Source organism: Neovison vison, chromosome 7 (assembly GCF_020171115.1).
Source record: "Neovison vison isolate M4711 chromosome 7, ASM_NN_V1, whole genome shotgun sequence".
Lineage (NCBI taxonomy): Eukaryota > Metazoa > Chordata > Mammalia > Carnivora > Mustelidae > Neogale > Neogale vison.
The window spans coordinates 53,875,741-53,896,368 of NC_058097.1; the positions used below are offsets into that span (position 1 = coordinate 53,875,741).

General features: G+C 52.9%; 1 protein-coding gene across 1 annotated transcript; it reads left to right on the forward strand.

The window, feature by feature from the left end:
- The first annotated feature begins 436 nt into the window (after positions 1-436).
- On the forward strand, positions 437-16,342 carry PPP1R13L (protein phosphatase 1 regulatory subunit 13 like). Its single transcript, XM_044257116.1, has 13 exons — positions 437-1,238; positions 5,953-6,104; positions 6,212-6,354; positions 6,729-7,239; positions 7,329-7,427; positions 7,504-7,595; positions 7,900-8,344; positions 9,312-9,766; positions 12,259-12,390; positions 12,490-12,623; positions 12,744-12,910; positions 14,674-14,873; positions 15,766-16,342. Exons 2-13 carry the CDS (start codon positions 6,050-6,052, stop codon positions 15,802-15,804), a joined length of 2,472 nt encoding a protein of 823 aa, XP_044113051.1. The 5' UTR covers positions 437-1,238; positions 5,953-6,049; the 3' UTR covers positions 15,805-16,342.
- Positions 16,343-20,628: the final 4,286 nt, after the last annotated feature.

Genomic DNA, 20,628 nt, shown 5'->3' on the forward strand with positions numbered 1-20,628 from the left:
GAGGGAGGAGCCTGTGCGCCTCGGGGCGGGGCCTCTAGACTCCTAAGCTAAACACGCGTGGGGCGGTGCGGGCTAGGGGGCGGGCTTCGTGGACCAAATGAGACATATAGATGCTACCGAGGACTTAGTCTAGTGTGTGGGGGACATTCCCGAAGACTTTGGGAAGATGGGAGAGGGAATAGAAGGCTTGATTATCGCTGTTTCTTCGCCGGGGGTGGGGGCGGGGAGGCGCGTGTAAACAGCGGCACGTGGACACAGATTTGGGGGTCGCGTCCACGCCCCTTTCCTCAGAGACCGCACCGCTTGGGGCGGTGGGCGGAGCCGCGGGACGGCGGCTAGACAGGGTGACCCGACTGCATTCCTGGCCGGTGTGTCAGCGCCACTTCCCGCCCCCTCTGCTGTGATTTCGGATCCTATTCGAAAATTGGGGCGTCTCCCTTTCTCGGGGTGTGAGCGGCTTCCCAGGACGGAAGGAAGGTCAGGGGAAGGGGACGCGTACCCTCAGCCGGGGATCACCAGGCGGTTCACCAGTGTAGGCGAGACACCCGGGCGCCGCCCCTGAGGGCTCCAAACTACAATTCCCAGAGGACGCGAGGAGGGGAGTCGCCCGACGTCCATCGCGGAAGCTGCTGGGGATTGTAGTCCCAGCTTACGACTTTGGACTCCGTTGCTGGGAAAATCTGTAAAGATCCAACCCATCCTTTTTATCGACGGGGAGATTGAGGCTCAGAGACTAGAGGGGCTACTGATTTTTCGAGGCTCTTTTCTCGCCTTAGGGACGGGGCATCCGTCCCTAACCTCCCCCATCCTCTAACCTTCTACCCCTTTGGTGGCGTCCACATCTTTTTGTACAAGGGGAAACCCAAACCTAGAGGGGTGGGGCAGGGATTCAGGAGGCTGCCTCCCTCAGTCACGGCGTGGTTAAAGTCGATTCTATCTACGTGGTCAGGTCGCCCTCGGCTTCCGGACCTCGCCCTTTCTGTCTGTGAAATGGATTTTCGCTGATTCCCAAAGGGAACGTCTCAGGCTGCGTACTGCCCCCCTCCAGGACTACAAGTCCCAAGGTGCTCGAGGCGACCCCTACTCCCCCTCTCCTCCGGGACCCGCCTCCCAACAGCCGGAGTCACGTCGTCTAACCTGTTCCCGGCGCCTGCCCCGCCCCGTTCTCCGCTCCCCGCAGCCGGAGCCGGAGCCGGAGCCGGAGGAAGTCCCCCGGTGCCAGGATTTGCCCCGGATCCGTGAGTTCCACTCCACTGGGGTCCAGCGGCTCTGGAGGAGGCCGACACCGTATCCCTGGGAGGACTGGGAGGGGACTCGGACGCCGAGTCCCAGGGCGGATTTGGGGGTGCGCAGATGCCAGGGTCCTTCGAAGGAAAGAACTCCTTTTTACTAGGCAAAAGGAAAGGGGACTCTGATGCCTGAGTTCTTGGGGTCGAGGGCTCGGACGCCATGGTCCTGGGGAGACGCTGGAGCTGGGACCCCTGAGTCCCACGAATTGGGCACTCTCAGAAGTCTGAGGCTTTGAGTAGAATTGGGGTATTGGATCCCTGAGTCCTGGGCAGAAATGACAAGAGTCAGACTGACGGGGTTCTGGAAAGGGCGGTCATTCCTGACGCCCTCCAGCTGCTTTCTCCACCGAACCTCTAGGTCTCGAGACAGAATTCGGAGTGGGATGGGGATAGTGGAACTCGGGGCCCAGAAATGTAGCAGGACAAGCCCCCGAGGTCCCTCTGGAGGCTGGGTTCCGGCGCTCCCTACACTTTCCGGCTCTGGTGTGGGGGCCAGTGGGGGGGACCGGGGCAGTTCTCCAACCTGCGTGCGGCTGCGAGATCCCCAACATATCATTAACTGGCGCGTCAGACCTGCCTAACCAGAGGAGGGATCGCCACCCCAGGGCGCCCCCTCGTGGGGGCGGGAGCCTCCCCTTACCCCTTGGAGGTGGGAAATACTTGGGGTTTGCCGAGGGGGTTCTAGAACCCAGGATAGAATTCCAGAAGGTGGGATTGGATTCCGGAAGGCTTGCATGGCTGGGCACTACACAGGCATGAGACTGAGAGGACAATGGTAAACTGAGGCTAAGAGGTCACACAGGTAGAGTTGATTGGACTATGTGGCCCCTTCTGAGCTGCTGTCTCAGATAGCACAGCTGCTTAGTTTATAACTTCTTCTGCAGCTGCCTGGGGGACGGGATTCCATCCTTCCCACCAGATTTTCTGACTAACCTTCCTCCTCCTAGGGCTCCTTGCCCTGACCCTGAGGTGAGAAATGTCACCTCCACCCCCATCTGTCTGACCTGAGGTAGTGTGGGAGATAAGCGAGGGATAGAGGCTAATTCTGGAGGTGTGTGTCTGTCCTTGAAGCTGGGGGAGGGCAGGCATGGGCACCTCCCTCTGTCTGTCTCTCTTTCCTCTCCACCCCTACGTGTCACGTGAGGGGATTGAACAGGGGGTGGGGGAGGCAGGGGGTTCTGATGAGAGAGGGAAGAACTTCCGAATGTCTGGGCTTGAAGGGCATTCGGTTATAGCCTGAGATGAAATTAAAAATAATAACCAACCGTGGCTGCCAAGACAGAGCTCACAGCGCGCCAGGCTCAGCACTGGTAGGTAGGATGGCGTGGTTCCCACAGTCTACAGAGGTCTCAGGCACTGCCCGCAGGTGGTTTGCTGACTCCACCCCAGGCAATGATTTCTCTCTACTCCACTGGGGAAACTAAAGCTGGAGAGCAGGCACAGCCCACACCCTGGGCTTTTGCCACCTTCTCTCTGGAATCTTCCAGGGCATCCCATGCCCCTCCACCTGAATTTTTGGGGATGACCACAAGTCAGAACTCACTAATGTACAAGGAGAATTTAGGATTTAGGAAGTTGAGACTACAGGGGTCAAAACCCAGGGCTTTTAGACTCTCAGGAAGAGTCAAAAGGCCTCTTTTGTGTAAAAAACGAAATTCCTCTGGGTCTTGACCCCTCATTGTGTGTTAGATCCTGTGTTATCTTAATGAACAGCCCTAGGAAGGTCCATGATTAAGAATCCTCTATGTGTGAACTTTATTTGGTGCCCTGCGTTGTTCTAAACGCTGTCCAAAAATTAGGTCACTCAAACCTTACACCCTTTTGAGGAGAGGGTATAAATTCCCCCATTATACACACGAGGAAACTGAGGCACAGAGAAACGAGTCCAGGGTAGAGACTTCAAGAAGGGAAGGCCCTAGCCTCTTCCACAGAAGAGGAACACCAAGTTCCGGAGAGGGTGGGGTCTCTTCCAGCGTCTGTCTGTCTGGACAGAAATGTAGGTTTCCAACCAGAGTATTCCCAGCCTAGCCTGGCACTCTGTGGCGGTTCCCACTGAGGATGATGATTCCTCCAGGAAGCTCCCCCGGGATCCTTAACCCCGAAGAACTTGCTTGGCCTGGCCGCGTGCATGAGACCCTGGGAACAGAGAGTTAGGGGGTGGAGGGGAAGGGGACAAGTGAGACCTGGGATTAGAGGGTACCCAGGGGTGGACTAGAGCCCGCAGGAGGGGGAGCGGGGAGCTGGAAGTGCAGGGCAGGGGCCTGGGAACAGAGGCGCGGTGCGCGCCGCCCTCGCGCCCCTCCCGGCCCCCGCTCCCCTGCCGCAGGAGGTGAGGCACCTGCCCAGGCCCGCAGCGCATTCCCAGGGTCTGAGCTCAGGCGCTGTCCGCGTGACCCGGAGCGCCCCCTGGTGGCCCCCGGCAGCCCCTTTGCCCACACCAGTGCTGGGAGGGCCCCACGCCCAGCCTTGGCATTTCCTTAGAGCCAGAGGATGTCAGCATGGGATCTGAGAGTCTTAGAAATTCCGGAATCCTGAAATCCCCCGAAAGAACATCTCGCTGCCAGAATGCTGGCACTGGAGGCTGCATAGAACTGTTTGTTTTTATATTTTAGCAGACACAGAGTGTTTCCTGTGTATCTGAGGTTCTAAAAGCCCCAAGTTCTGATTCCTGTAGTTTCTACTTTCTGAAGCCTGAGTTCTCAGAGCCTCATTCCTCTTGCACCTTCTGGCCAGTTGGATCCTCACTATAGTCCTCCACGATGGATTGCTATATATCTTCGTTGTACAGATCAGGAGGCATTTTTGTCAGGGTCATTGGTTCCCCAGGAGTTGAACCCCAGAAATCTGGCTCCTTACTCGTGATCTTACTCACTCCCCTAACCGTGCACTCAGCTAGACTTTTAGGGCAGCCTGGGATAGATAGAACATGGTGCGGGAAGATGGAGAAATCTGAGCTGGCAAAACTGGAGAATTCTAGAATGTTCCAAAGATGGACTCTCGGACTAAGAACGTTTGGACAAGAGACTCCCAAGCTGAGAGTTTTAGACTCTATAGAGCTTTAATTACAACCTCAAGGTCCTTACAGTTTCTAGGGCTCTGAGACATTGAAGAGGCCTCTTAGAATAGCTCCTTTGCCTCCTCCTTTCACTGTTGGGGAAACTGAGGCCTCAGGAGTGGATGGGACTTGTTGCCCAAGGTCACACGCTCCCAACACACCCAAATGAACCACCAGCCCCAACAGGTTCTGTGCCAAGGCTTCCCAGACAGAGGCCAGAATCAGCATGCCCCAGCCTGCCCCACCGCCCACACCTGTACCTCCAAACCTAAGGGGCTGGTGCAGCCCGGGGAGGTGGCAGGGCTGGCGGGCGTGGTGGCTACCATGGGGATGGAGATGGTGCTGGCCTGACCGGTTCCTTGTGGCCTAGCTCTTTCCCACTGAGCCGGTGACCACAGAAGCCCAGCCATCCCCAGCCACTTCCCTGTTCTTCTTGTGAATGCTGGGTCTCCATGAGCAAGGTCAACTCTGGGGAGGGGAAGCTGAGTGGTCCCTGTCCTCTGGGACTCTGCCAAGTCTGGTCATGGCGCCCCAGACTAACAAGTTAGATCCAGGTGTGAAACCTAATACCACCAACTCCTTGCAAGGTGATCTTGAGCAGAGGGTTCTGAGCCCCACTTTTTTTGCCTGCTGCTGTGATTTTGACCATCGCATGTGGTATTGGGTGCAAGCCCTTGGCACAGTTCTAGGAGGTAGTGGCCCTTCAGTTAATAGTTGTTATTGTTATATGCCCTCAAGCAACTCTCACAGGTACATGGTAGACAGCACAATTATTATTTTTTTTTAAATCCCTAGTGGGGCGCCTGGGTGGCTCAGTCAGTTTTAAGTGGCTGCCTTTGACTCAGGTCATGATCCTAGGGGTCCTGGGATCGAGCCTGCATCGGGCTCCCTGCTCGGCAGCCTGCTTTTCTTTTCTTTTCTTTTTTTTTTAAACGAAGTTACCCCTACATGGAGTAAACTCCAGCTCTCTTTCTCTTTCTTTTTCTTTTTTTAAGATTTTATTTATTCATTTATTCGACAGACAGAGATCACAAGTAGGCAGAGAGGCAGGCAGAGAGAGTAGGAAGCAGGCTCCCTGCTGAGCAGAGAGCCCGATGCGGGGCTGGATCCCAGGACCCTGGGATCATGACCCCAGCAGAAGGCAGAGGCTTTAACCCACTGAGCCACCCAGGCGCCCCTCAGCAGCCTCCTTTTCCCTCTGCCCCTCCCCCTGCTTGCGCTCGAGCTTTCTCTCTCGAGTAAATAAAAATCTTTAAAAAAATAAAAATAAAAAGATCCCTAGCATAAAAAATATATATATCCCTGGCATCTAGTGTTGTGTCTTCCAGTCCTAGTAGGCACTCGGTAATTGATGGTTACTTTTGCATTCTTTGTTCCCTCACATGCCTGGCGCACGGTAGATAATGAGTGGCTAATTGTTGAAGGAGTCATTCAAGTCTTATTAGGAGTGACCTAGAAAGTTGGACAAGGAGCTACATAAAAGAGGGAATTGTCCAGAGCCATCCGGGAATTTGAAGGAGTTGGCATTTCCCATCCAGGGAAGTGGCTGGGCATAGCGGTTCCAGTGGAAGGACCTAGGAGAGTAAAGGCTCTGTCTGGCTTTTCTAGGACCCCTGGTTCCCTGCGGGCGGGATCTGAGAAGGCTTCCCTTCCCCCGCCCCCCCCAACACCACACCTCAGCAGGCGCCCCGCTTTGGCCGGCACCATGGACAGCGAGGCATTCCAGAGCACGAGGGACCTTCTGGACCTGAACTTCCAGTGTGAGCTGGGGTAGGGGGCGGGGCTTGCCCCGGAGGGGCCCTCAAGGGTAGAGGCGGGGCGCTGCCCGGGGAGGTCCCGGTCCTGACCGCTACTCCCACCTGCCCAGCTCTGGCCATGAAGCACATGGACCTGAAGCAGATGGAGCTGGACACGGCAGCGGCCAAGGTGGACGAGCTCACCAAACAGCTGGAGTCGCTGTGGTCAGACTCACCCACGCCTCCTGGCTCGCAGGCTGGAGCCCCCCCTAGGGTGAGCCTACTCGCCTCGGTCCCCACCTTGGCCCCAAAGCCAGCCTTTTTCTGCCTAAGGTTCTGTCCCATCGGGTTGTACAGGCTGTGGGCTATTTGAGGGCACTTGTAAAAGGGGACCAGTATGAATGGACTTCTAACAGGACCCTCGGGGAAAAGGGTCTTTTTCTTAGAGGCAGAAGGGCACCGTGTGGGCTAGCCTCAGTCCTTATTTCAGGGCTGTCTCGCCAGTACCTCTCACCAGGACTCCCTGTGCCTCACTCTCCAGCCCTGCTCCAACTCCCCTAGGTTAATTTCCGATGACTTCTTTTGGTCTCCTACTAACCCCTACATTAATATCTCCTTTGGCCCCTCAATGTCCTGGCTTCCGCACAGCCGTCCCGGTACAGCTCCAGCCCGGTCCCCGAGTCCTTCAGCATCCGCGGGTCTCCCCGGAAGGCGGCCACCGACGGTGCAGACACCCCATTCGGACGCTCCGAGAGTGCCCCGACTCTGCACCCCTACAGCCCGCTGTCTCCTAAAGGCCGGCCCTCATCACCGCGCACCCCGCTCTACCTGCAGCCAGATGCCTACGGCACCCTGGACCGAGCGCCCTCGCCCCGGCCCCGCGCCTTCGATGGCACAGGCAGCTCCCTCGGCCGTGCGCCCTCCCCGCGGCCGGGATCCGGCCCGCTCCGGCAGCAGGGCCCCCCTACGCCCTTTGACTTCCTGGGCCGCGCGGGTTCCCCGCGGGGCAGCCCCCTGGCGGAGGGACCCCAGGCCTTTTTCCCGGAGCGCGGGCCCTCGCCACGCCCCCAGACCTCAGCCTACGATGCGTCCGTGGCCTTTGGGAGCCCCCTACTGGGCGCGGGCGGTAGCGCTTTCGCTCCACCTCTGCGCGCTCAAGGTGAACCAGGGGGCCTCGTTTGTGGGGTGAGAGGGACGCTGGCATGGGACCAGCCTCCTGGTATATCCCGATCCGCCACCTCTCCCTAGACGACTTAACGCTGCGCCGGCGGCCCCCCAAAGCCTGGAATGAGTCTGACCTAGACGTGGCGTATGAAAAGAAGTCTTCGCAGACCGCCAGCTATGAACGTGAGTGGTGGGAGACCAGAGGAGGTGGGGAGCCCGGAGAGGCAGCCCCCAGACCCTAATGATTCGCGCCTTGCAGGCTTGGACGTCTTCTCACGGCCCGCTTCGCCTGGCCTGCAGCTGTTACCCTGGAGAGAGAGCAGCCTGGATGGGCTGGGGGCCACCAGCAAGGTGAGGGGGGCCTGCGGAGGGCGGGGCTGGGGGGCAGGGGCCGGAAGTGCAGCCAGGACCACCTCCCATTCCCGGCTGCACCCCCAGTCTCCCTGCCCTCCACCCCAGGCTCTTCCTTCTTTATCCTGGATTTCCATCCCCCCATCCCTAAATCCCTTTTCCCTCACTCCCTCTGGCGTCCCTCACCTTCTCTCCCTTCTTGACCTTTTGTCCTTACCTCCTTCCCCCCTCCTCCTTTATCATTCCCTCCCCCTAACTTCTTCCCACCTAGCCCCTTCTTTCCTCCTTCCCTCCTTCTCCCCAGGACAACCTCACCAGCGCCACTCTGCCCCGCAATTACAAGGTTTCCCCTCTGGCCAACGACCGGCGTTCTGATGTGGGCAGCTACCGCAGATCGCTGGGCTCCCCGGCGCCGTCAGGCACTTTGCCCCGCAGCTGGCAGCCTGTCAGCCGCATCCCCATGCCCCCTTCCAGCCCCCAGCCCCGCGGAGCCCCACGCCAGCGCCCCATCCCTCTCAGCATGATATTCAGGCTGCAGAATGCCTTCTGGGAGCATGGGGCCAGCAGGGCCATGCTCCCTGGTTCCCCCATCTTCTCCCGAGCACCCCCACCTAAGCTGCCTCCACAGCCCCAGGCACCCCCTCAGCCCCAGCCTCCATCCCCTCCCCAGCCCCAACCCCAACCCCAGCCTCAACCCCCTGTCCCAGCCCCGCAACCTCCCCAACAGATTTGGCCCTCTGTGAGCGAAGGTGAGTCAGCAGTGGGGGACCCAGAAGGCTGGTTAAAGGGAGGACAAATGGCTGGGGACCAGAACAGCTTGGGGAGCCATCACAGCCAGACACCCATTTCCAGACACTGTCCCCGCACAGAGTGAGGCTAGAGGAGGAGCTTGGGAATTCATTCAGGAGCTAGAGGGAGCACCGTGGTTAAGCATGGACCCTGGAATTAGACTGACTGGCTCCGTGCTGTGTGACCTTGGATAAGTCACTTAATCTCTCTGGACCTCAGTTTCTTTGAGTGTAGAAGGTGATAGAGCCCATCTTATTATGGTATTAGATTATTTAATCTATACAAAGTCATTAAAATAGAGCCTGATGTGGGAAGATTTCAATAGCTATTATATTAGTTATAATAATCATTAATATGTTTGTGTCTGTGAGACCAGCCCAGGGCCTAGAGTTAAAGCCAAATGGGTTTGGAGCCCCTCTCCCCTGCTGACTTGCTGTATGAGTCAGGATAAACTAGCTAACCTATCTGAACTTCTGCTTTGTCATCTGTGAATTGTGAAGGACATTATCAGGCACCAGGATTCTAGTCCCAGAATGAGTATTCTGCCTGAAAGGGTAGGTGAGGAAGTTCTTAGGATCTCAGCAAGTCAAGGCCATCGTGATGGTATTAGCACAAGATTCCAAAGTCAGAGGGACCAGTTGCAGCTAAGTGGCTTTGGGCAATTGACTTGCACTCCATGATGCTCAGCTTCCCTCCCTGTAATAAGGAAATGATAGCAGGTTCTACTTCACAAGGTCGTGGTGAGAATTCAGTAAGACAAGCACACAATCATATATTATTCATAGCCCAGAGAGATCAAGGAACTGCCCTGAGGTCACACAGCAAATCGGATGCTGGCTGCGGGTCCTGGAAGTTGTAGACTTGGAGATGGGAGTCATGGGATTCTCCCAGGCACCCATTCACTGATGGGCTTCTTGTTCCCTCTAGGCCCCCCCAAACCTCCCCCGGAGCTGGAGCCCGAGCCCGAGCTGGAGGGGCTGCTGGCACCAGTGCTGGAGGGCGGTGATGCAGATGAGGGCGCTGTAACTCGGCCCCTCAGCCCCACGAGGCTGCAGCCAGCCCTGCCCCCTGAGGCGCAGTCAGTGCCCGAGCTGGAGGAGGTGGCACGGGTGCTGGCAGAGATACCGCGCCCCCTCAAACGCAGGGGCTCCATGGAGCAGAGCCCCGCTGTAGCCCTGCCCCCCACCCACAAGAAGCAGTACCAGCAGCTCATCAGCCGCCTCTTCCATCGGCATGGCGGGCCTGGGGGTCCTGAACCCGAACTGTCCTCCATCAGTGAGGGATCCGAAGCGAGGGCAGGGCCCCCTGCTCCTGCCCCACCAGCTCCCATCCCACCCCCGGCCCTGCCTCAGGTCAGCCCACCAGAGCAGCTGCAGAGCATGGTAAGTAATACAGGAGGACACGGGGATCTATTAGCACCTGGACGTGCCCCTTCCCTTTTAGGACAGAACCTGGAAATGGCATGCCTCACATCTGCCTCTTCCAATTGGCCAGGGACCCGGGAAATTTAGTCTTTAATCTAGGAGTCACCTGTGTTGTGAAGACAGGGAGAATGTCTTGGGAGAGGCATTCACAAGCCTCGGCCACCCAGAGACTTTCTCTGCTCCTCTCCAATCACCTGCTTCCCCCCCCAACACCGCCACCCCAGGGGCATCTCTTCAGGAATCTTGGAATCTTACCACCTGGAAATGAGTGTGTCAGTGGGTTTATTCCAGGACCTGAAAAGCCTGCCTGAAGCAAGGTAGTCACCATGCTGCATGGTCTCTCGTGTCTGCCTTCTCTGGGAATTGATCTCTCCTCTCAGACCTCAGCACGCCTGTGCCATGGCTAGATATGGCGGCTCAGAACGGCCTCTCGCTTCCGGTGCATGGTGTCCTCTGATGCTTCTCAGAGGCGCTTTCATTCAGAATTGCGAGATTAAGTCTCTGGTATCCGAGGCTGTGGGTGTGGTGATTAAGGGCATCAACTGCAGAGCTAGGCTGCCAGGTTCAAATCCCGGCTCCATGCCACTTATCAGCTGTGCAACCTTGTGCAAGATGCTTAGCCTCTCTGGGCCTCAGTGTCTTCATCTGTAAAATGGGGATGAGAGAAACCATAGAGTTGCTTGGAGCATTAAATATATGAATATAGCGCTTAGAATAGTGCCTGGCTCTTAACTGTTAATCACTATTCTTATTGTTAGCATTTGACTAGGGGATGGTAGCCTTCAAAACTTGCTCTAGTCCCTGCATGTTGGCCAGGGTGTGGGTGGCGTGTATGGAACAGTCCTGTTCTCTCAGTGTGGATGGACAGAGTGAGGGGAGCGATTCCGAGAAAAGAAGCAGGGGCTCGGTTGACACCCCAAAATGCCTATTCCCTAGCCAGGAAAGGTTGAGATCCAGGATCTTGAGATCAAGAATGGAAGAATGAAAACACCTTATGGGATCACAAAGTCCTGGCCATAAAGAAACTCGAAAATTCACAGAATTCAAGAATTAAATCCTGTTTTCAGTCTCAGAACAGTGAACCTTCAGAATCCTAGAGTGCCGAAGTTTCAAATAACAGGATCTTAGAAATTAGAATTCAGTAACACTGGCCCTGGTTATTAACTGATTCGTGAAGTCACCAAACTGAAAATTAAAGGCTCTTCTCATTTGAGTCAGGAAATCACAGATTAGTGCACTAATATGTTGAAATATAGAATTCTGTTTTATTTTATTATTTTTAAAAGAGTATTTTTCAAAAAACTTTATTTATTTGCGATAGAGTATGGGGGGCAGAGGGAGAAGGAGAAGCAAACTCCCTGCTGAGCAGGGAGCCTTATGTAGGACTCGATCCCAGGACCTGAGCCAAAGGCTCAGGCTGAGATCATGACCTGAGCCGAAGGCAGACACTTCACCAACTGAGCCACCCAAGCGTCCCCAAACAGTATTTTTCAAAAGATATCTCTACACCCATCATGGGGCTTGAAGTCACAGCCCAAAGATAAAAAATCTCAGCTATACCAACCGAGCCAGCTGTGTACCCCCAGAATTATATTGTAAAGGAACATTTTCCACTAGAAAAGTAAATACACAAACACTGTAGTAAGTAGGAGGAAATAGAAAAAAAGAATAAAGAGGCCAAAAATCACAGCACTCAGAACTGTGATTAACATTCTAAGTATCTCCTTCCAATCTGTTGGAAGGAGATTCTAACCAAAAAATATTAAAGTTCCCATAGAATCTTGGGAATGCAACGACTTGGGTCTTCAGCAGTCGGAGATGGCGTAAATTAGCATTCCTGGACTTACAACATTTGAAACAGCTGAACCTCAGAGAATTTTGAAATCCATGGCTCTTGGGATCTCCAAATTCCAGGATCTTGAGATCATCGACATCAAAGACCAGAATCACAAAATGCTACATGCTCCCAATAAATGAAACTTGTAGGAGGACCTGTGGACATCAAAAATAAGAAAGCACAAGGAATAAGAGGCTAAATATTCTCATTCCGAACATCTGGAATTAACACTGGACAACAGTTTGTTATGTGGCTTTCATAGCATTTATGTTTTATAAAAGCACTAAGACTGAGGACAGGTTGAATACCTACTTGACTTCTACAGTCATCAACTTGGTGGTCTGCCAGCTTCCTTTCAGGTCTCAGGGGCCAAGATCCAGATTCCCTGACTATTGTAGGGAATCAAAAGCTATAGAACTAAGGCATCCCTTTCCCCATGGCCGGTGGGCTCTGTACCTCCCCGCCTTCCAGTCCCAGCCCCATCTCCGTCTAATTGGATGACGTGGGGCGGCTGCGGCCGGGTTCCTGAACCTCTGTTTTCCTCTCTAAGTAATGGGTATATTAATAATCCCCCCCAAGTCACCGGAGCCACCGCCCCTACCCATTTCCCCAGGAGATGCGCTCGGTGCTGCGGAAGGCCGGCTCCCCCCGCAAGGTTCGCCGCGCGCGCCTCAACCCGCTTGTGCTCCTGCTGGACGCAGCGCTGACCGGGGAGCTGGACGTGGTGCAGCAGGCAGTGAAGGAGGTGAGTGCTGCCCGAGCGCAAGGCAGGCGGGGTGGAAGCAGTGTTCAGGGGATGGTGCTGGGGACTGAGCCTCCGCCTCCGTGTCCCCCGCCCGCCCAGATGAATGACCCGAGCCAGCCCAATGAGGAGGGCATCACCGCCCTGCACAATGCCATCTGCGGCGCCAACTACCCCATCGTGGACTTCCTCATCGCGGCCGGTGCCAACGTCAACTCCCCAGACAGCCACGGCTGGTGAGCCCTGACCCTGACTCTTACGGGGCCGGCGCTGCGTGGGTGCGGGGCGGGACCACGCTGCTGGCCGGGGCACACGCGGGCAAATGCGCGGCGGCTCACGCACGCCTCCACACCTAGGACACCATTGCACTGCGCAGCGTCGTGCAACGACACGGCCATCTGCACAGCGCTGGTGCAGCACGGCGCAGCCATCTTCGCCACCACGCTCAGTGACGGAGCCACCGCCATCGAGAAGTGCGACCCCTACCGCGAGGGTTACGCTGACTGCGCCACTTACCTGGCAGGTGCGAGGCTTGCCTCTGGAGGAGGGAAGGAGGTGGTGGGGACCCAGGCCACCCAGCTGGTCACTGCGGAGGGGGAAGGGGCAAGATTGCTGGTCGTGGGAGAGAAGATGTGGGGACTGTACCAGCCAGGTGGCAGGATCACAAAGGAAAGGCGGTGGGATGGACCACCTGCGGGAGAGCTGGACTGGTCCTCCCACCTGGCAATTGCCCACAGGATGTGTGGGGTGAGGAGACTGCCAGCCTCATGGGCTGGGGGACGTGGGCACTGTGCCATGCAAACTGGACACCTATGGAAAGAAGGGGGGTCTTGGAGATTGCACTGTTCACCTGCTTTCTCACCTGAGGGCATGAGGGGGTTGGACATTCCAACAATACCATTTACCTAGCATAGGGCTGGGCAGGTGGGCTGTGCTACCTGTGGGAGACACAGGGCCACACCGTTGACAGGTGACGCTTCCCTTAGGGGGGGAAGGGCAGATCACCCAAGCAGGTCATAGGAGGAGGTAGGTAGCTTGGATCAAGGGAGTGTGTAGAGCGTCCCTATTACACACCTGACGTGGGTGGGCAGATTGTATCATAGGGCGGGATTAGGAACATCTCAGAGCTGAAGGAAGTCAGGCTCTAGGATCTGGGGGTGGGACAGTGTTTTTGAGAGGTGAGCCAACTAATGGCAGAAACTGGATGAGAGCCTTGGGGCTTGTGGGTGAGCATGGGTAGCCGGGGACTGCACCCCGGGGGCACGAAATAGACTAAGCTTCGGGGTGGGCCATTGGCCCTTACACGATGGTACAAGGAGGTGGAGCCTATGAGATGGGGCACTTGGACTGTTTTGCCTGTCTCGGACGTGGAGAGTTCTATGAGGGTCAAGTAGAGATTGGACACAAGACCTGGCAGGGAAGGAAGGCAGAACCGGAACCCAGTGGACTGAACCACTAGAAAGAGGGAGCAGCGTGGACTATACCATTTGGAAGGGGGGGATAAATTCTTGATGGAAATTTTACCACTTAACAGGGCCGGGAAGAGGGTGGGCTGTACCCTCTGGAGACGTTATTGCATCCTCTGGAGATTTTGCCACTTGGGGAGGGGGAAAGCAGTGTGGACTCACCATCTGGGAAGCGGGAGGTGGGACCACTTAGTGCGAGGCGGGGAAGGGCTGAACCATCGAAGGGGGCGTTGAGATTATGGAAACTGTATAGTGGGGTGGGGGCGGTATACATCAACCGCACCTCTGGGAGTGACACAGGGACTTGACGATGTCCAAGAGGGGATGGGGAGGGCGCCTGGGTGGCTCAGTGGGTTAAGCCACTGCCTTCGGCTCAGGTCATGATCTCAGGGTCCTGGGATCGAGTCCCGCATCGGGCTCTCTGCTCAGCAGGGAGCCTGCTTCCTCCTCTCTCTCTCTCTGCCTGCCTCTCTGCCTACTTGTGATCTCTCTCTGTCAAATAAATAAATAAAATCTTAAAAAAAAAAAAAAAAAGAGGGGATGGGGAGCATTGACCCTGCCTCGGGGCTTGGAGGCCCCAGTTTGATGCACCCTGATACCCTCGAATGTCAGAGACTGCCAGTTCCGGGCAGCTGACTCCAGCTTAGGCGCCCCTCTCCAGACGGGGTACCCGACTTTGCTGTGCGTGTGTGTGTTGGGGGGGTGCCACATCCCAGGGCCCGTCCCAGTCCTCAGCGTGTCTTGTGTCCCTGAGTGTTCTGAGGCCTCCAGCCCTCCATCCCCACCAGGTGCTCACAGCCCCTACGGGTTCGTGTTTCAGATGTGGAGCAGAGCATGGGCCTGATGCACAACGGGGCGGTGTACGCCCTCTGGGACTACAGCGCGGAGTTCGGAGACGAGCTGTCCTTCCGCGAGGGCGAGTCGGTCACCGTGCTGCGGAGGGACGGACCCGAGGAGACCGACTGGTGGTGGGCTGCGCTGCATGGGCAGGAGGGCTACGTACCTCGTAACTACTTTGGGGTGAGGAAAAAAAAAATCTCTTCTACAAAGAAGAGATATTGTATCCGAATCCTGGGGCTGTTTGGGGAAAAGGGTGATTCTGGGGGAAAAAATGAGCAAGAGGGACAGTCCATTATACTAGGGGCGAGGTAGGTCAGAAGAATCCATTACGGGTCCGTGGGGAATGAGGAAACCAATTATAATAACGCAAGGGAGGTGAGGGACAGTGCCCCTTATAGTTGGGAGAGAAAGTGCGCCTTCCCTGTGGTACTTTGTGGGGAACTCACTGCCTGACTAGTTATTTGGTTCATGCGCAATTTTTTTTTTTTAATCATCCTTAATTTTATTACTGGGAAGGCAAGGAAGAATGTATTTTAGCCAGGGGAAGCCATGAAAAATCTCATTTTAGGTACACAGGAGGGAAAGTTAAAAGAATTGTTTATTACTGGTGTAGTGGGGAGGAAGCTTTTGTTACACTGCAAGGGGGAGGGAGAGGAAGATTCCATTATTAAAAGGATGGTAGAATTGAGGGAGATTGTACTAGGTTAAGGGAAGAGACCAGAAGATCCCATTATATTCCTAGGAGAGAAAATTCTTGTAATTTGGGGGTGGGTGGAGGTAGGTCTGAAGGAGATAGCCACTGTGGTAGGGAGAGACAGGTGTTCGTTTCATGGCAGAACGGAAGCCTCAGAAAATTACATTTCATCAACTCTAGGCTCCATCTGGTGCTTGGTGGTGACAGGGGCCTTGGGGATTCTGGAGCAAATCCCCAAGGGGAAGGAGTCCGTTAGGAAGGGAGGGGAGGATGGAGACAGCCTATCTGTTTGGGGATGGATTAAGTGACTCCATTAAATTTGGGGGTAGGAGGAAGGAGGGAGAATTCCTGGTGTCTAAAGATTCTGCCTTCCCTCAGCTCTTCCCCAGGGTGAAGACTCAGAGGAATAAGGTCTAGCTGCACAGAAGGTCATTGCCAAGGGAGGCAGGAGCGGGCAGCCCTGCCTTTGCCCCAGACCTCTCCTCAGTAACTGCTGCATCTCCTTGGGCCCCAAGCCCTATAGGGGTGGGGTCCTCACCTCCAGCTCTCTGCTTCCCTGGAAGCCCAGGGGAGAAGGAGAACCTCAGCCTTAAGTTTAGAAGCTGCCTTAGCCTCGGGAGATCACCTTGGGCCTGGGAATCATCGGAGGCAAGAGACTTCCCCTCCTCCCCCAGCCTCCTCCATTTGCCAAATCAGATCCTGTCCAAAGTGCCTCTCGCTCCTGCTGCCAACCCCTCCCACCCCCTCCAAACAAGCCAACATATCATCCTAGGAGAGCCTGGGGTGTGTCACTTCCACCAGATTTTCCCGGGAGTCACCTCTGCCCTCATCTCTCCAGGGCTGGGCGAGACACACTGGTCCCCAGCTGTCCCCACTCAAGTGCCTTCACTCAGTGCCGGTTTTATAACCAAATAGGGACATTTTTCCTTATAAATAAAGGTAGTTTGCACAGAAATGGACTTCCCTCTCTTTAGATCCCCTTCTGACCTAATAAGTGCTCATCACCCTTACCGTGTTTGACAAACCAGTTTTAAGGAAGCCCCTTTCTAAGGGATTTCTGTCTTGAAAATCCAGTCCTTCCTCTTCCAAACACATCTGTTTTTTTGTGGGTTTTTTTGGCGAGGGGGAGGGAGGATTTTTGGTGTTTTTTTTTTGTTTTTGTTTTTGTTTTTTTGTAGTGTCTCAATCTTTTTTCTTATTTTGGATTCTTTATGTCTTTAAACATTTTAAGCTTATTTTATAGTATATGTATGATAATTCTACCATCTGAAGTATGGAGCCATCTACTTCCATCATCTGCGGTGTCTGCTGGTTCTCGCTCATGGTGGATTGTTCCCTCGAGTGTGTTGAAATTATGGTTTGGGAGACGGTCTTCGACAGGGCTTTATCTTCCCATAATCCATGTGGCCTTGTTGAGGGTATGACCCTGAAGAGGGACTTTCCTTTGCTCCTGCCTCACTTCTTTACTGTGTAAACTGATTTTGGGTAAAGCACAGGCATAGGTCTCCTCTGTGTATTTCTTGACAAATCCTAAGGCAACAGCATTGTTGTTGTCTGAGATGTCCAGTACATATAGCCACCAACCTCACGTGGCTGTTTAATTTCAATTAATTAAAATTAAATAAAAATTCAGGATCATTTCTCAGTCACTTTTCTTTTCTTTTTTTTTTTTTTTTTTAAGATTTTATTTATTTATTTGACAGACAGAGATCACAAGTAGGCAGAGAGGCAGGCAGAGAGAGAGGAAGGGAAGCAGGCTCCCTGCCGAACAGAGAGTCTGACTCGGGGCTCGATCCCAGGACCCCGGGATCATGACCCGGGCCAAAGGCAGAGGCCCAACCCACTGAACCACCCAGGTGCCCCTCTCAGTCACTTTTCTAGTGCTCGGTTGCCATGTGTGGCCAGTGGCTACCATTTGGGGCAGTGCAGATAGAGAACATTTTCATCATCTCAGAAAGTTCTACTGGGTAGAGCTGAAACACAACATTTCCAGTATATGGAAGCCTCTTCCCAGTCAACCACAGTTGTGATTTCTATCACTGTTGATTAGTTTTCATGAATATATTTTATTATTATTTTTAAAGGGCCTTTATTTATTGGGTGCCTTTAGTTCATTCATTTGAGACAGAGAGTGAGTGAGAGAGAAGGAGCAGGGGGAGTGGGAGAGGGAGAGGCAGACTCCCCGCTGAGCAGGGAGTCCACCACAGGACTCAATCCTAGGACCCTGAATCAGGACCAGAACCAAAGGAAGATGCTTTACCAACTGAGCCACCCAGGTGCCCCTGTGAATATACCTTAAAAACCAAATAGTACTAGGGCACCAGGCTGGCTCAGTCAAAAGTGGGGTCATGAGTTTGATTCCCACTTTGGGTGTAGAGACTACTGAAAAAAAAGAAAAAAAAAACAACCTATACTAAAACATTTATGAGAAAAAAGCAGTCCTCTGCGCCATCTCTCTCCACTCCCTTCTGCTCTCTAGAGACCCCTTTCAACGGCTTTATCTGTTTCTTTTAGTATTTTCTCCTATGTTTCTAAATATGCTGATACTGCTATTTCTCGATAGCCAATTTTAGACATTCTCTACCAGACTTCCTGTTACGGGGGGAGGCTTGCGTTCATGCTGATGCCACTTTCTCTTTTCCAGTGAAATCATGTCATCATTTTTATATCAATCATAGTTTTTACCATGTAATATGTAAATGTTTTCACTGCAAAGCCATGTAATATACTAGCATTTTCCTCCTCCTATAAACTTTAAGATTTTTGAGAATTAATGATTACCTTTGTCACATGCTTAATTTTATATGCAATTATACTTAACGTTTTTCAAATGGTCTCTGGGATTGTCCATACTCCTATCAGTTCACTCAGGACTTTTTTTTTCCTCCCTCCTGAAGTCCTCTCTCTTGCTTTCAGCTGAACTCGCTGCTCTCTAGGCCTGTGCTAAGCTCTGCTGGGACATCCCTGAGTTGGACCCTGTTTCCTGGGTCCCATATCTTTGTCTCACTTGATTGACTCTTCATTTGGTAGAGCACATCTTCTAGTTGTTCTCTCAAAAAGGTGAAAAAGAGGTTGATATTTTTGGGTTCTTAAAAACTAAATATAGCTTCATTCTACCCTCCCACTTTTTTATAGCTTGGGCTGGGTATAAAATTCTAGCTTGGAAATAGATGTATCCTCTTTCATTCAAATCTGTTTGCACTGTGACTTGAAATGCAAATTTGGAGACCAAGGGAAAGCTGTTTACCCCCCCTTAGATTTGTATCCATTCCCCCTTTCCTTTCCTTTGAACTTGTATTTGATTTTTTTTTTTTTTTAAGAGAGAGTTCCCCTGATAGTGGGTTGGGGAGGAGGGTCAGAGGGAGAGGGAGAATCTCAAGCAGATTCCATACCCAGCATGGAACCTGGTGCAGGTCTTGCTTTCACAACCTGGGCTAATACCAAGAGTCAGACAGAGCAAGCCACCCAGCTGCCTCTTAACTTTTTTTTTTTTTTCCTGGAAGCTTTTAGAATCTTTCCTCTTTCTCTGGTTCTGAAAATTCATTCATATGCCTTACTGTAGTCTTTATTCATTAATCATTCTGACCTTAAGTCTGTCCTTTCTATCTGGCGATTCATAGCCTTAGCTTCCAGGAAATTTTCTTATATATTCCTGTGCTGATTTCTTCTCCTTTCCCTTCTCTGGGTCCCACCCAGATAATCCAGGATGATCTCCCCATCTCAGGATCCTTGAACTTAATCATGTTTTTGTCCACATAAGGCAGCAAAAGAGAAGACGTAGACGAGGAGATGGGAATCCCTGCCCTCGGATTCAAACACTGTCTGGACCTTTGAAATTAATCAGTGATTACTACTTTTGTTGGAAGTGTGCTAAAGATAGAGTGGTTATGCTTTTATGGAGTCTCTACTTTTAGAGATTCATTCTGAAATACCTATCATAAAATGAGAGGGTGCCTGGGATTTGCTTCAAAATAGTTGACTGGTTTGGGTGTGGCTGAAGCAGGATCAGTCCTTGTTTGACATCTAATTATGTTTGGGGGATGTGGGTCTTCATACGGTTCTCTCGACTTTTGTGCCCATTTGAAATTGTCCCTAATAAACAGTTATAAAATGACCATGGCATTAGAGCCATTCCATAGAATGGAATGACAATAGAGCCATTCCATTCAAGTGGAAGAAGCAGACTATAAATAGAACAATAAGCCAAAAATAGCATCTCAGATACTGCTCGCTATTGGGGAAAAAGGGAGTTAGGTGAAGCAGATATATTCTTGCCCCTGACTGGGACAAATACTCAATTCCTGTGGCTGTTGTAACAAATGACTCTACACTCGGTGGCTTAAAACAACACATTTATTTTTGTACAGTTCTGAAGGTCAGAAGTCCAAAATCAGTTTCACCAGTTGAAATCCAGGTGTTAGCAGGGCTGTGCTCCCCAAGGCTCTGCAGGAGAATCCGTTTCCTCCCCTTTTTCAGTTTCTAGAGCTGTGTTCCTTGTATTCTTTGGCTCTGCACCTTTCTTCTGTCTTCAGACACTACAGTGTAGCATCTCGATCCTGTTACATTGCCTCTGTCTCTGTTCGCTGTGGATCTCCCCCCTTATAAAGGCATCAGTGGTTACACTTAGGCATGCCTGGATATCTCAAGTGCCTTAACTTCATCACACCCGCAAAGTCTCTCTTGCCATATAAAGGGATGTTCCAGAGATTGGGGCCTGGAGATCTCTGGGGTCGACTATTCAGCCTGCCCAGGGAGTGATGCAATTTAAATAGAACAGTCAGAAAGGTCTTGCTGAAGAATGGAACTTTACAGCAGGCTTGAGGGAGGTGAGGGAAGAAGCCACAGAGATCTGGGGGAAAAGCCTTCCAGATGGAGGGACCAGTGACCATGCTGTTCATGCCCTTGAGTAACCTCAAGGTTACTCTCCCCTTGACCATGGCTGGCTGTAGGGATGTATTCTTGGTGGTTTCTTTCTTTTTTTTTTTTTTTAAGATTTTAAAATTTTATTTTGAGAAAGAGCATACGTGGGGAGAGGGGCAGAGAGAGAATCTCAAGCAGACTCCATGCCAAGCTCCATCCCATGACCCTGAGACCCTGAACTTAGGACCCAAGCTGAAACCAAGAGTCAGTCACCCTGCTGAGCCACCCACGTGCCCTTGGATGGGTTCTAAGAAATGGAATACCGCAAAAGTGACGGGCTGTCACTTCCAACATCAGACTGGAAAAGACGATGACTTCTAT

Bases quoted from the DNA above. Each gene is read 5' to 3' on its own strand.
- PPP1R13L (XM_044257116.1), top strand. From the start codon at position 6,050: ATGGACAGCGAGGCATTCCAGAGCACGAGGGACCTTCTGGACCTGAAC. The intron at 6,355-6,728 runs GTGAGCCTACTC...GCTTCCGCACAG, and splicing joins AGGCTGGAGCCCCCCCTAGG to CCGTCCCGGTACAGCTCCAG. The intron at 14,874-15,765 runs GTGAGGAAAAAA...GCCTTCCCTCAG, and splicing joins TACCTCGTAACTACTTTGGG to CTCTTCCCCAGGGTGAAGAC.